At 49.5% G+C, this 14,078-nt stretch overlaps 5 protein-coding genes across 5 annotated transcripts; 3 read left to right on the top strand and 2 right to left on the bottom strand.

Annotated features, from left to right (window-relative positions):
- Nucleotides 1–559: 559 nt before the first annotated feature.
- Nucleotides 560–5,273, top strand: BDW43DRAFT_272977 (phosphoribosylformylglycinamidine synthase). Its single transcript, XM_032041575.1, has one exon. The coding sequence runs from the start codon at nt 968–970 to the stop codon at nt 5,054–5,056; it is 4,089 nt and encodes a 1,362-aa protein (XP_031901632.1). The 5' UTR covers nt 560–967; the 3' UTR covers nt 5,057–5,273.
- Nucleotides 5,274–5,481: 208 nt separating this feature from the next.
- On the bottom strand, nt 5,482–8,359 carry BDW43DRAFT_54128 (putative gamma-tubulin complex component GCP5). The gene has a single exon (XM_032050222.1). The coding sequence runs from the start codon at nt 8,175–8,177 to the stop codon at nt 5,532–5,534; it is 2,646 nt and encodes an 881-aa protein (XP_031901631.1). The 5' UTR covers nt 8,178–8,359; the 3' UTR covers nt 5,482–5,531.
- A 1-nt stretch (nt 8,360) lies between these two features.
- BDW43DRAFT_54129 (glycosyltransferase family 15 protein) lies at nt 8,361–10,055 on the top strand. The gene is made up of 4 exons (XM_032050223.1): nt 8,361–8,587; nt 8,676–8,939; nt 8,993–9,611; nt 9,672–10,055. The coding sequence occupies exons 1-4, from the start codon at nt 8,440–8,442 to the stop codon at nt 9,826–9,828; spliced, it is 1,188 nt and encodes a 395-aa protein (XP_031901630.1). The 5' UTR covers nt 8,361–8,439; the 3' UTR covers nt 9,829–10,055.
- A 704-nt stretch (nt 10,056–10,759) lies between these two features.
- BDW43DRAFT_310046 (cytochrome c oxidase subunit VI) lies at nt 10,760–11,656 on the bottom strand (the record flags this gene model as incomplete). The annotated part of the gene is made up of 4 exons (XM_032046824.1): nt 10,760–10,878; nt 10,950–11,067; nt 11,248–11,293; nt 11,463–11,656. The coding sequence occupies 4 exons, from the start codon at nt 11,654–11,656 to the stop codon at nt 10,760–10,762; spliced, it is 477 nt and encodes a 158-aa protein (XP_031901629.1).
- Nucleotides 11,657–12,960: 1,304 nt separating this feature from the next.
- BDW43DRAFT_310045 (putative quinol monooxygenase) lies at nt 12,961–13,502 on the top strand (the record flags this gene model as incomplete). The annotated part of the gene is made up of 3 exons (XM_032046823.1): nt 12,961–13,023; nt 13,147–13,259; nt 13,352–13,502. 3 exons carry the CDS (start codon nt 12,961–12,963, stop codon nt 13,500–13,502), a joined length of 327 nt encoding a protein of 108 aa, XP_031901628.1.
- Nucleotides 13,503–14,078: the final 576 nt, after the last annotated feature.

The raw sequence follows: 14,078 nt of genomic DNA, 5'->3' as shown, positions 1-14,078 counted from the left end.
CACATGACAACATCCCATCAAAAAACAGCATCAGACTCGAATGTCTAGACTCAGGCAAAGACACTGATCATTCGTCAAAGCTCCGCTGCCAAGAGACTTGGCACAGAAGCTTTCCCATTAGGTCATCGGAATCACGGGTCTCGGAAGGTATTGCCGAATACGGAAATGCCCATTACCGTCAGCTTTTAGAGGCATTTTTTTACCTTCTCGTTGCTCCAGCTTTTGGTTGCTTTCATTGAGCTTTACTATAGAGTATCCACTCTATACTCCATGGGGACTGTGCCAGGCAGATGTGATAATCTCGCCGGGGTCCGATCTGATAGCAACGTGAATGTATCGCAATCCACTTTACTAACGAGGCCAGCTCTTTTCCGACTGGTGCTTTTATACTTCGGTCTCAGTAGATTATTATAGAAAACTATTTTCCAATGGTCGAGAACTCGGACACTGTCCATGCGGACCCATACTCCAGAGTCTTGAGCAATGGCACCCCCCATAAATAAGGTGGGCACGCGCTCATTAGGATACTGGGTCTGTCTCCGTAATGTGAACCCATCTTCTTCAAACAATATCTGATCCTACAGACACACACCCCTTTACCATTCCAAATGCAACGACCATGAACCTCATCAGATAAAAATACCACGGACCCAGAGGCAGGCCGGGGGTAATTTTTCTCCGGGGAGGATTGGCACGTGACTGATAAGTGAAAGTTGATAAGCCGAAATCGGCCTAGCGCGGGGTCCTTTTCCCACGCCTCCAAAAAGAATTAATTTTTAGACAGCAAGACTGACGAGCAGCTCTAACGCCCGTCGCTGTGCTCCTAATCGCCAGTCGAACTACTAGTTCGAGGTGTGTCACAGTACATATCTCTTCCAAAGAGTTGGACTTCCCTTGAGTGTCAACTCCAATTCTTCCTTTTCTTCTCCCCGCCCTCCATCACCGTTGAGTCATTCCTGACTTCAGAATGACCGCCTCCGATTCCACTTTTCTGGCCATCCCCGGGTCTGTTGCCTTCTCTCGCTCCCGGGGACATGCAATCGCTGCCAGCATTGGAGCTCAAGATGTTCGGGCTCAATGGGTTCATTACGTTCATGCTTCTCAACCGTTGGATGAGCCGCAGCAGAACGTCTTGAAGCAACTCCTTCAATATGGTGATATCACCAATATCCCTCCCTCTTTCAGCGCCGAGGATGGTGAATTCGATGTCTTCTACGTTTTTCCTCGGATGGGCACGATCTCCCCTTGGAGTTCCCAAGCGACCGGCATCGCCCACGTCTGTGGTTTGCGCAAGTACGTCGACCGCATTGAGCGAGGGTTGAAGATCTCGTGTCTCCGCACTAGCTCCGCAGAATACAAGTCCGGATTTCAGGATATCCTACATGATCGAATGACACAGGTCCTAAGCCAGGAAGAGCCGGATCTACACCTGATGTTTAGCGAACACAGCCCTCTCCCCCTGGAGACGATCCCCCTTCACGGAAGTGATAAGTCTCCAAAGGAGGTATTGCAGGAAGCAAACAAGCGGTTAGGGTTGGCTCTGGAAGAGTCTGAAATCGACTACATTGCCGAAGCGTACGGTCCGAATGGCCCTATTGCGCGTGATCCTACCGACGTGGAGCTTTTCATGTTCGCACAAGTCAATTCGGAACACTGCCGTCATAAACAGTTCAACGCTTCCTGGGTTATCGACGGAAAACAGATGCCGAATAGCCTCTTTGCGATGATCCGGAATACGCATAAGAAAAACCCAGAGTTTACCGTCAGTGCCTACAGTGACAATGCCGCTGTGCTTGAAGGAGACACCGCCGCTTTTTGGGCCCCCGACTCGTTCACTGGAGAGTGGAACTATACAAAGGAAGTTGTTCACTTCTTGGTCAAGGTCGAAACCCACAACCATCCCACGGCTGTATCCCCCTACCCGGGTGCCGCAACCGGTTCCGGTGGAGAGATTCGTGACGAAGGTGCTGTTGGACGAGGCTCTAAACCCAAGGCTGGCCTGGCCGGATACTGTGTCTCCGATCTCTTGATCCCTGGCTTGAGACAGCCATGGGAACTGGATGTTGGCAGACCCAACCACATTGCTAGCAGTTTGGACATCATGCTAGAGGCTCCCATTGGTAGCGCAGCATTCAACAACGAGTTCGGACGCCCCTGTATCTCCGGATACTTCCGTACTCTTCTGACTGAGATTGACATTGGTAATGGTCAGAAAGAGCTTCGAGGCTATCATAAGCCCATCATGCTTGCTGGTGGTGTCGGAACTGTCAGGCCCCAGCATGCCATCAAGAAACCCGAGGTTGTGAAGCCGGGTGCTTTCCTCGTCGTCCTGGGTGGACCTGCCATGCTTATCGGCCTGGGTGGTGGTGCAGCCTCCAGTATTGCCTCCGGCGAAGGTTCTGCCGACTTGGATTTTGCCAGTGTGCAGAGAGGTAACGCTGAAGTCCAACGGAGAGCGCAGGAAGTGATCAACGCTTGTACTGCTATGGGCGATAACAACCCCATAAAGTTCATCCATGATGTAGGTGCTGGTGGGCTCTCTAATGCCCTCCCTGAGCTTATCCATGACTCTGGCTTGGGTGCCACTTTTGAACTTCGTGAGATTGACTGTACCGACAAGAGCATGAGCCCCATGCAGATCTGGTGCTGCGAAGCTCAGGAGAGATACGTCATGGCTATTGGCGAGGAATCCATGAATAAGTTCACTGCGATTGCCAACCGTGAGCGCTGTGGCTTCTCTGTCGTTGGTCGTGGAGGTGGAACGTCCGAAGAGGAGAAGAGGCTCATTCTCCTGGATAGAGAGTCGACTGAGTACCCCAAACCCATCGACTTGCCCCTGTCCGTTCTGTTCGGAAAGCCTCCTAAGATGACTAGAGTTGTCGAGTCCCGTAAACTGAACCTGCCTGCGGTCGATGCAACTCTTACGAAGTATCTACCTTCTCTTGCGCCCAACCACCTCGAGCTCATCGGGGAGGCTGCCAAGAGAGTCCTTTCTCTTCCTGCAGTTGGATCCAAGTCTTTCCTGATCACGATCGGCGATAGAACTGTTGGTGGTCTCACTGCCCGTGATCAGATGGTCGGTAGGTGGCAAACTCCAGTCTCTGACGTCGCTGTTACTGCGACGGCTTTGCTCCAGGGTGTGAAGACCGGTGAGGCCATGGCCATGGGTGAGAAACCAAGCCTTGCCTTGATCTCCCCCACTGCATCGGCACGTATGGCCGTTGCGGAGTCACTCATGAACATTGCCGCTGCTGATCTGGTTGACCGTCTGAGTCACGTGAAACTCTCTGCCAATTGGATGTCGGCTAGCAGCCACCCAGGAGAAGGTGCCGCTATCTATGAGGCTGTGGAAGCCATCGGAATGGACCTTTGCCCTAAGCTTGGTATCAGCATTCCTGTGGGAAAGGATTCCATGTCGATGAAGATGAAGTGGACCGATGAAGCTTCCAAGGAGACGAAGGAGGTTACTGCCCCTATGTCCCTTGTCGTCTCTGCATTTGCACCCGTTGGCAACTACCGCAAGACCTGGACTCCCGCTCTGCGCCGCCCTGAGGACGTTGGTGACACCGTACTTATGTTCGTCGATCTCTCTTTCGGGCGGAAGACTCTGGGAGGGTCTGCTCTTGCTCAAGTCTTCAGCCAAGTTGGTGACGAGTGTCCCGATGTCCGCGATATTGAAATCTTCAAGGACTTCTTCGACGCTACCCAACAGTTGCAGGATGCGGGCATTGTCTTAGCCTACCATGATAGATCCGATGGTGGTCTGTTCACGACCCTTGCAGAGATGATGTTTGCTGGCCGTTGCGGTGTCGAAGTGATGCTCGACAACATCTGCCCTAGCTCTGGCACAAAGGATGTTGTGGAGACTCTGTTCACGGAAGAGCTTGGAGCTGTGTTCCAAGTCCGCAAAGAACATGAGATCCAGTTCCGCTCTTGCTTTGCCACTTGCGGGCCTCCAGCTGGCTTGATCCATAAGATTGGACGAGTTTCCGAGAGGCCCAAGCAGAACCTTGCCATATATCACGGACACACCTTGGTGTATCGCAACAGCCGTGCAAGCCTCCAGCAGACTTGGACCAGCACTTCTCATCACATGCAAAAGATGCGTGACAACGCTGCATGTGCTGACCAGGAATTTGCCAATATCCTTGACGATGCCGACCCGGGTCTGTCATGGAACCCCACCTTTGATCCCAAGGAGAAGGCCATTCCTATGCTCACCAGCCTGACCTCGATGTCTCCCTTCAGCAACAAGCCTCGCGTGGCTATTCTACGTGAACAGGGTGTGAACAGTCAGGCGGAAATGGCTTTTGCCTTCAACATGGCCGGCTTCTCCGCCGTTGATGTTCACATGACCGACATTATCTCCGGGCGTGTGTCCCTCGCCAGCTTTGTCGGTCTCGCTGCTTGCGGTGGCTTCTCATATGGCGACGTTCTTGGTGCCGGTCAAGGCTGGGCCAAATCTGTTCTCCTGCACGAGAACACCCGCGACGAGTTCCAGAGCTTCTTCCAGCGCCCTGACACCTTCGCTCTTGGTGTCTGCAACGGCTGCCAGTTCCTGTCTCGTCTGAAGGATTTGATCCCTGGAGCCCAGAGCTGGCCCAGCTTCGAGCGCAACGCCAGTGAACAGTACGAGGGTCGTGTATGTATGGTCCGTATCTCGGACCCTAATCCCTCAAGACCCAGCGTCTTCTTCCACGGCATGGATGGCACATCACTCCCTATCGCCGTCGCTCACGGTGAGGGCCGCGCCTCCTTCTCCCGGTCATCCGGCGTCACCGCCCAGTCCTTCGTTCAAGAAGGACTTGCTCCCGTCCAGTACGTTGACAACGCCGCCCTCAAGCCGACCATAAAATACCCCTTCAACCCCAACGGCAGTCCCGAGGGTATTGCCGGTGTTCGTAACGCCGACGGCCGTGTCCTGGCCATCATGCCTCATCCTGAGCGAACTATCATGAATGGCATTGCCAGCTGGCTGCCCGCCAAAGCTCAGGAATGGGGAGACATCGGTCCTTGGGGCCGTGTCTTCTACAGTGCCAGAAGATGGGTTGGTTAAATGTTTGACCGAGTCTTATTATTATGCCTTTGTATTTGGGTAAATGAAATTGGACTGTATATGCTTGGTCTTATTGTCTGTATATGAAATGGGGAGGACAAAAAAAAGCAGATCTCATACCGAAAACTAACGTAGCATTTTGCTGTTGTTTCTCTCTGTATTTCCCTGGTTTGGGGATGCTCCAGGATGAATTTTGATACGATGACATGTTCAGAAAACTATAAATGAATTTTCTTCTTTTCACTTCCATACTCTTCCCTCGGCTCTTGTAGATTTGTAGACTTGAACCAGTTCTCTGCTAGATATAAATCCGGCACAGGGGCCGGCGGGCATTATCGTAGTCTCCAAGCAAAGATCTCCTTGCTGGACAGATAAACAGTTGCAATTACGTCAAGAACCAATCCATGGCATTCATGAACAACAGGCAAACAGCAAAATCATTATCGTAATCATTATCATAATCCAGCCACGATAATCATACATGGTTCGCAACGCGCTCCTTCCTCCACTCCAATCGTTCAGCCAAGATCTCCCAGCTAACCTGGGCATTGGCGCGTCCTACGCCCTTCAAGCCAGCAGACAAGAACCCGATCAGCCGGTTGAATTGGTCCCTGGTGTCTTTCAGTCGCTGTACGTATTGTGTTTCGTGTGTGAGGGTGAGTTGGCCGTCGGAATTTGCGCCGTTGAGCTCGTCTTCTTCATCTTCTTCCTCATCTTCGTCGCTTTGGTATTTGTCGTGGCCGTACTCTTTTTGGGTGAATGTTGGGTCCTTGACCTGGTTGTAGCGTGTGGATTGGAGGTCTGAGAAGGATATGCAGAGGTCGAGGAGGGTGACGATTGCTTCGTAGAGAGGGACTAGATTCTTGGATAGAAGGCACTGGTCTTCTAATGAGGACATGTAGGATTGATGAGCGGCTACCATGGCGTCGACATCGTGGCAGGCCGAGAGATCCTTCCGTAGTGAATTTGTGGTCGTGGAGATAACGAAGTCAGTCATGTGGCTGTATAGGGTGTTGAGGAACCATAGCATATTATGTCGGAGGGCGTAGGCCAGGGCATTGTTCTCGTTCCCAGGACCTTGGTTCGTTGCATAAGAATATTGCAGACGTTGTTTCACGATCGTGTATTTCGCTCTGCGAATTTGCATCAGGAACGTGGAGAGTCGTTGGTAGCTAAGGAGGGCGGTTTTTGTGATGATGTTGGCCACAGGCCAGGGGAGGATGTAGTCGAATGAAATGGCTCGAAGTATGGTTACGGATCGACTGCGGGCGTTTAGCTTAAGTTGAGGGTCTTTTGATGATCGTACGATAACTCTAGATGGATCGATGAAAGGTAAGGTACCAAATGCGCTCTGGGCAAGTTCGGTGAGCAAATATCGATCATCCCAGGCCCCCCTTCCTCGGTCGATAAGGTCGAAGACTTTACTGTCGATGGATCCGAAAACGCTCATATCTTTGCAAAGGTAAATGTGCTCCAAAGCCTGGAGAGAAATCCATAGTCCACACTGCTGGTCAAGCTCTCTTCGCAGCAGTGATGATGTGAAAGAGTGGCTCTCGTCCACTATGCGCCCAAAAGCTGAATCGAGTAACGCTGAAAATGGCATATAGATAGAAGCTGGGTCTTCCGGGAACACATCTCCAAACGTTAGTGAACTCTTTCTTGCATGCTCACCCTCCGACATATCCAAGTGGCGCAGAAAAACCATGCTTTTGCCTGCTACGAAGATCTTCAGAGCAACAGATTGAACAAATTTTGGCGCACTTGAAAACCATGCTGATTCATCCAGAGTATACCACGCATGCCATAAAGTGCGCAAGTCTTGATCTTTACTGCGGCTGTCACGGATGAAAAATGAGCCTTGGTAATTTTCCTCAAGCTCTCCCCTTTCCATCCAAAGGCGAATTGGGCGTGCATAGGTTTCGAAGCACGAAAAGAACAGCTGAGCTAAATACTTAAACTCGTTATCGTCTCCGGTGGCTTGTGCCATGCAAACCGAATCGTATAGCAAATCAAGACATCGCACTGGACTGTCCGATGCATTATGTTTGAGGTTAGAAACAATTTCAGCTAACAAAAGGAGCAGCTTCGATTCACGACAAACATTCTCATATAACTGCAGAATACTGACAGCTACAGTATCCGATTGCGATAGATATAGTGATTGCATGTCGGATAGGAACCTATCGAACTCGCATAGGCGATCTTCAATTCCTCGGTGAAACGTCTGCACATAGGGAATGACCCGCGGGACCTGGTTGTATCGTCTCAGAACATCTATTTTGGACCCAATTGAGCTGAAAGAACGTAGGAAAGAAGATAACGTTTCACTTGATAAGTGCGCAAGCGTGTACCTCCGATCTACCTCAACTTTTTCATCAAGACGCCAAAATAGCGACGTTGGTAGACCTTGCAGCATGAATATTGTCTCTCTTACAAATTGAAGCTCCGTGAGGACGTGAGAGGAAACACCCTGTTGTTCAGTGCTGATACCGTTTTCATCCCGCCAGAACTGGGCGCTCTTTATCGAAGCCACAAGTTCTTCGTCTTCTCCTGAGGAGAACAGTACCTCTGGAATCACATAGTCCTCTTCTAAGGCTATTGAGGTTTGGGTTAAAGCCCGTGTGTGATAGCTATCGCTTGATACAGATGAAAAATCATCGTCGGAAGATCCAGCGCCGAAATCTACAGGTTCCCATATGTCTTCCTCGGAATACGCGGTCCCAGAAACATCTAACTCTGGCCAAGATAGTGATTCCACATGCTCTTCGGACTTAAGGCTTTTGATCCGATCTACCTTTGACAGTTGAGCAGGGCGATCCGCGAGCTGCAGTAACAACGATAAGATCTCAGGAAAATGTGAATCCTGGTGCTCATTCAACTCCGTCAAACGGGCTCGGAGGGCGTCTGCTAATTCATCCCTATTGAGGACCTGGAACTTTTCTTGGAGTCCTTCTAGTTGATTTGCCACAGCAAACTGATCCGTACGGACATGAGCGTTTGCTCTGAGAGTGTCCTCGGCACGACGTTTCAGGATCTTGAAACGGGGGCTCTTTTTATCAACATTCGCGACGGTCGCGATCAGCTCCTCGATTAGCGCACTAACATTAGCAAGGATAACCATGACGGTGGTTTAGAAGGGTCAGCATCAACGACAATAGCGCTCCGAATCCCCATCGTCCATGCTAAGTGAAGTATGAGAATTGTGAGGGTTACGCGGCTTTTGGATTGATTGGCGGCGGCAGTTGACGTGTTGTTTGAGTCGCCACGCTAGACCCGTTGGGGGAAAGGCGGGCAATAGTCCAGAACTGGAAGTCCCTCTCCTATACCCGTTCATTCAAAGCAACTTCTTCACTCTTTCCTCGCACTCAGTCCAACCCCTCAAGATGGCTGTCGCAAGACCCATTCGCATGCTGGGTGCGTCATGCATCATTCTCATTCTCTTTCTTATCTTCCAAATGAACAGGGGACCTACCTTCATTAGTAAGGGGTCCAAAGAGTATACCGGCATACAAAATGACCCCCTCAAGGAGGGTATGTTCTCCCTCCCGCGCCCCCTTTTGCTTCTTATCTTTAGTTATTGTGCATACCCTAGACTAACACGCCACCCCGTTTCTCACAGTAACCGGAGAACCCGAAGGGCAATTATGGCGAGCCGACGAGCACGACTATGCCCCCGATAGTGCTAACTCCGCCCGGACCAACGCGGCGCTCATCTCCCTCGTCCGGAACGAAGAGCTAGAGGAATTGATTCCGACGATTCGCGATCTCGAGCGCACCTGGAATAGCAAATTCAATTATCCCTGGATATTCTTCAACGACAAGCCGTTCACGGAGGAGTTTAAGAAGCGCACACAAGAGTTGACCAAGGCGAAGTGTTACTATGGTACGAGAAATTTAACCTACGTGGACGGAACCCATCTATCTAACCATACTTAGAACAAGTACCGAAGGAACACTGGGATGTCCCTAGTTGGATCAACATGGACCTCTTCCGCGAATCGGCCCAGGTACTGAAGGAGCAAGGCATTCAATACAGTGACAAGGTGTCCTACCATCAAATGTGTCGCTGGAACAGTGGCCTGTTCTATAAGCACCCAGCCCTCGAGAAATACCGTTACTACTGGCGTGTCGAGCCCAAGGTTCAGTATTTCTGTGATGTCGATTATGATGTGTTCCGATACATGGAGGATCGCAATATCACATACGGTTTCACCATCAATCTTTTCGACGCCCCCCAGAGTATTCCAACACTCTGGCCGGAGACGAAGAAGTTCCTTGCCGCGAACCCTACATACCTGTCCGATAACAACATGCTAGAGTGGCTGACGGACGACCAATTGCGGCCAGAGCACACTCGGGACGCAAATGGATACTCGACTTGCCACTTCTGGTCTAACTTCGAGATCGGTGATATGGAATTCTTTAGAGGAGAAAAGTATTCCGCCTACTTCAATCATTTAGATCGCGCAGGTGGCTTTTTCTATGAACGGTGGGGCGATGCTCCTGTTCACTCGATTGGTGTGGGCTTGTTCGCAGATGCGGCGAAGGTTCATTGGTACGTAAAGGGCGCCCATATTCGAAATTTCCACCTTCGCTAATTCTGGTATCATCGCAGGTTCCGTGATATTGGCTACAACCATATCCCCTACTTCAACTGCCCTAACTCTCCCAAATGTTCCGGCTGCACTCCTGGCAAGTTCTACGCCGGTGAGCCCTTCTTAGCCAAGGAGGATTGCCGGCCGAGCTACTTCAGACATGTCGGAACCCATTAAACTTCCATCGCAATATCATTGCTTAACTTGGCAGCGCGGGCAGCGACAGGCAGCAGCCATATCCGCCTGGCACGGACTAGGCTTGCGTCAACCACAACCGGCCTAGTTTCTCTTGATGAATCTGTGTTTTATCAGACTTGGGTCTCGGGCGAGTCTTCCTCAGGCCCTAAAACCCCTCTTTATCTGACATTTAACGACTTTAGTGCGCGACTATCACGACTGGTTGGTTCCATTGTACATCGCATACTCAGCATTGACGATACCAAGCACTCAAACATACCATTCTCTGTTTCTCTTATCGAATTCTGGCGGCGTTCAGAGGATTAGTCATGGTCTTCTTTTTCCCGTATTTCATTTCCCCCTTTACCTTAAATTAGTCTCATATTTGATATTTAGCCGCTATTTTGCCATCTTGATCGGATCGGCGCCGGCCTTTATTGTACCTATATATTTCATGACATTTCAAGCTGTTTCTTATCTTGACCAGGTTTCATCAGAGGACTGGCGCAACCGTTTTTTTTACCCGATTGTTTCCTCCGAATCCGCCGTTTGGTGTTGTTTTCAACCCTGGACATTTGTATACCAACTAATGTCTCGAATGAAACGAAAAGTGTGTACATTACTGTCTTCCAATGAACATCAAAACAACCCCTTAAATTTTCACTATCTCCAATAATACAGAGTACAATCAAATGCTCACAAGATTTATAGTAATAGTAGCACTGGTATAGAAAAGCACGTGTGCACCTCCATTCAACCCCCGCGCAGTAGGGCTCCGGTCGAAGAGGGATGGATCAAATCCACCACCGAGACACAGGAGATGCCTCCTCCAACTGCATTCTAGAGTATGTATACAGCTTTCCTATCTAATCGACTGGCACAGTGGGACAAAAGAGAAATCGATTTGGAACGACGAGACTAGGTCGATTATTTACTGCTCGTTGGGGTAGAGCTCTTCGCGGAGGGCAACGCCGAGTTCCTGGCGAAGACCCTCGAGGGCCTCGAGGTACTGCTTGTATTGGTCCTGGGTCTCGACCTTGGCCTTGATACCTGCTCGGAAGACATGTGTGAGCTGTGTCTGTTGCACAGAGCACTAGAAAGCGTTATAGGAGAGAGCGTACCCTCGAAGACACGGACAGCAGTGGGGAAGTCGTTGACACGACGAGCGGCCTTAAGAGCGGCGGAGAGGACCTCAACGGAAGGGACGAGATCGTAGGCGAAGCAGTTGTTCAGATTGCGCTATATGACGAGATCGAGATGTTAGCGCGGAGGCATCTCATAAGTAGCGTAGATAGGGTGTGGGCCGATCTGCCAATGGCAGGATTGATGATTATAACAGCCCAATCCGAGTGGATAAGGCCATATATGGCTGTTTCTTTGATATGTGCGAGGGCGTTGGAGAGAGGGAGCCAGGCTTACCTGGAGCTCGAAGACATCCTGGACACCGTCGAATTCCTTCTCGAATCTGTGCGTCGACCGTGGTCAGTGGGGTTGGTTCTTTTTTTTTTTTTTCTCGACGATCCATTCCAGCACATCAGGAGATTACGGCCAACCGGAGAGAGCCCCTGCTGTCGGGGTTGGAGGCTCTCTCCCAGTTTGTGTGACCCAATGGCTTGCTGGTTGGGCTGGCATACCTGGCAGAGAACTCCTCGTATGTCTCGTCCTCGTGGTGGCCACCGAGACGTTTGGAAGAGGTGCTGAAAGCAGGACGGTTGATAGCGAGAGCAACCGGGGTCTGCAGGCGGGACCGGGGCAATTGGGGAGCTCTGAAGAGGCTGGCAGGGCGGACGGCGCGTGTCGCGACACGGATGACAGAGACGGGCGACATGGTGAGGGGGTTTGGAATGGAGAGGCGGGCGAATTGACGTGATGAGAGGAGTGGAGGATGGGCAGGATGTTGACGAGGTTGAAGTCAGAGGACGAGAACGGCTGCGCTAGGATTTTGCGGGTGGTGTGAGGCGGTGGATGCCTTAGGTTGCGTCGCCCGTCATCAATCATTTCATTCGTCTTTTGCGGCTCCCGTTCACGCCCGAAGGAGTTTATGGCCTGAGGCTGCGACCCTGTCATTCGCTCTCTCCAGCTCATGATTTCTATTTCCCGGTCGTGATTGGTCACGGCATAGTCAAGATCCATCCCGCCAGGTGATTGGTTCGCTTTTCCGGCTCTTCCGTCGATAATAGAAAACTGAGGTACAGAGTACTTTCGTTCTTTTTGGAATCCTAAGGTGTCATTATATTCAATGGCGAACCTTCTGAATCCACATGTACAAGCGTGTATATACCCAAGAATCAGCTAAAGACCTCTACCTACAACTCGAACATGTTCTATTCGCCACACTTTCCCGTCATAGATCTGGTTTTATGCAAGTTATCAGTAACTTGACTTAGTTATTATATTATCCCTGTCGTAGTATCCAATCCCATCAAATAAACAGCTGTCGGCGGCCATGGATTTAGATTATCATACAGGGTATAAAAGCCAAGCTTACATGCCCCTATCTTCATCTGTAGCTTCCGACTTGTGAAAGTAGCCAATATGATAAATTGCGTGTACGTAGCTACTAATAACAATGGGAAAACTGGTCACACAAAATGGGGGGAAGAACACCTTAGTCCGGATCAGACTGGGTGTAATTTCGGGAATCAGATAAGATCCCCATGAACAGGCCCAGATACCCATTTAACCTACCTGTGAAATTGGAGGTTCCATGAGCAGGATCCAAAAATAGGGTTGGCACGCAACTAGCCCGACACACGTCTCGGATGCCTCAGGCTACCAGATCATTGGTTCGAGATAAATGATAAGATGATGGGCCATCAAAGATGACATCAGCAGGAACATCTCAACAACTCGATGGAGTTCAATTGTGTTCTTCGCATGTTCTATATTTCCTGGCCTTCGGAGAGTTTTGATGAGCGCAGTGGATCGAGGATTAATAATCTGCCCTTCAACCCGACCATTTATCAGCAACGATTCCATCATCAGACTTGGCCGAGGTTCTAACGAGGTATTTAGGTCGAATTGTTGGTAGTTTCCCATATTGACTATATTCTAATCCATGTTATACAAATATACCCCTCACCTCAGTACTACTTTTCAGCGAAAGAAAATATATTAAACTGAGAAATCAAAATGACATCCCAAGTTATCAACCAAGTTGCTATTCTTACTCCCAAGCAAGGGAAGTTCGATGAGGTAAGTCTCTACCCACCCAAACAAATCTGCTATTTCCCCATAGTCAACAAGGTTTCAATAAAATTGAATGATTCCTCACTTAAGTATTGTATCTGTGAGCTGACTACCCCCTTTACGCCACAGCTCGCGGCTGAGATTACCAACATCACCAAAAAAGTGCAAGAGAACGAGCCCGAGACGCTTGTATACTATGCTTACGCTGATGCCAAGAAAGAAGAGATCATTGTCGTTGAGAGGTCTGTCTATCCTCCGTATTCTCATTTCTCCTTCGGCTTCCAATATCTTCCGCTGGCTTTTCTCTGTTCCCTGCTGACAGCGATATCGCCAGATATGTGAACCAGGCTGCCTTGGACAAGCACCGAGGTTCTCCTTACTTCCAGGACCTTATCAAGAAGGCTCCGGAGCTGTTGGGGAAGCCCTTGGAACTTAAGCTTGGCAACGAACTGCTTCAGGACTCCGCGCAGGTTGTCCGGATGTAGGTTGTTAGAACAAAGGGGGTCTTTAGCCTCCTCTTTACAATCTGGTTTGAATGACACATGACCGATAAGGATTGGACCGATTTTCGTATATATCTCTGGGGCTGAGCCTACTCCAACTCAAAAGTTATGCATAAGCGTTCCCTTAAATAGAAATTTTCAAACTTTCGACCTATACTCCGTACCTACAATCTATTGCAGGTTGACTTTTTAATTTGTACTTGCTATGGCATATACCAAGTTAAACGGGTAGCCCGAAGTAGAACCAATAATGGTGCACTGTACAGAGTACAGTATTCCCTTTATGCATACATATATATATATATATATAGATGATCTATTAAATATTATCATCGTACGCAGTAGCTTTATGCTACATGAAATTAAGAGACGATGTTAATCGGCTTTAAAATTCCAACATTCGTACGCCAATCCCGTACCCACACGCTCGAATATATATAGAATAGGTTTGTTTATGTTTATTAACCAGCGTCCATTGATTTCTCATCAACAAATTGTGAGCTAATATCATGGATAACCACTATTTATTAGGTTGACTGATAAATTACTGTATAAGCG

Source organism: Aspergillus alliaceus (genome assembly GCF_009176365.1).
Source record: "Aspergillus alliaceus strain CBS 536.65 unplaced genomic scaffold BDW43scaffold_15, whole genome shotgun sequence".
Classification (NCBI taxonomy): Eukaryota; Fungi; Ascomycota; class Eurotiomycetes; order Eurotiales; family Aspergillaceae; genus Aspergillus; species Aspergillus alliaceus.
This window is presented reverse-complemented; position numbering and strand designations above follow the sequence as displayed.

What these genes read in the sequence shown, in the direction of transcription:
- BDW43DRAFT_272977 (XM_032041575.1), top strand. Translation starts at nt 968, where the DNA reads ATGACCGCCTCCGATTCCACTTTTCTGGCCATCCCCGGGTCTGTTGCC.
- BDW43DRAFT_54128 (XM_032050222.1), bottom strand. Translation starts at nt 8,177, where the DNA reads ATGGTTATCCTTGCTAATGTTAGTGCGCTAATCGAGGAGCTGATCGCG.
- BDW43DRAFT_54129 (XM_032050223.1), top strand. Translation starts at nt 8,440, where the DNA reads ATGGCTGTCGCAAGACCCATTCGCATGCTGGGTGCGTCATGCATCATT. An exon ending in AAATGACCCCCTCAAGGAGG is followed by an intron (nt 8,588 to 8,675) that starts GTATGTTCTCCC and finishes CGTTTCTCACAG; the next exon opens with TAACCGGAGAACCCGAAGGG. An exon ending in CAAGGCGAAGTGTTACTATG is followed by an intron (nt 8,940 to 8,992) that starts GTACGAGAAATT and finishes AACCATACTTAG; the next exon opens with AACAAGTACCGAAGGAACAC.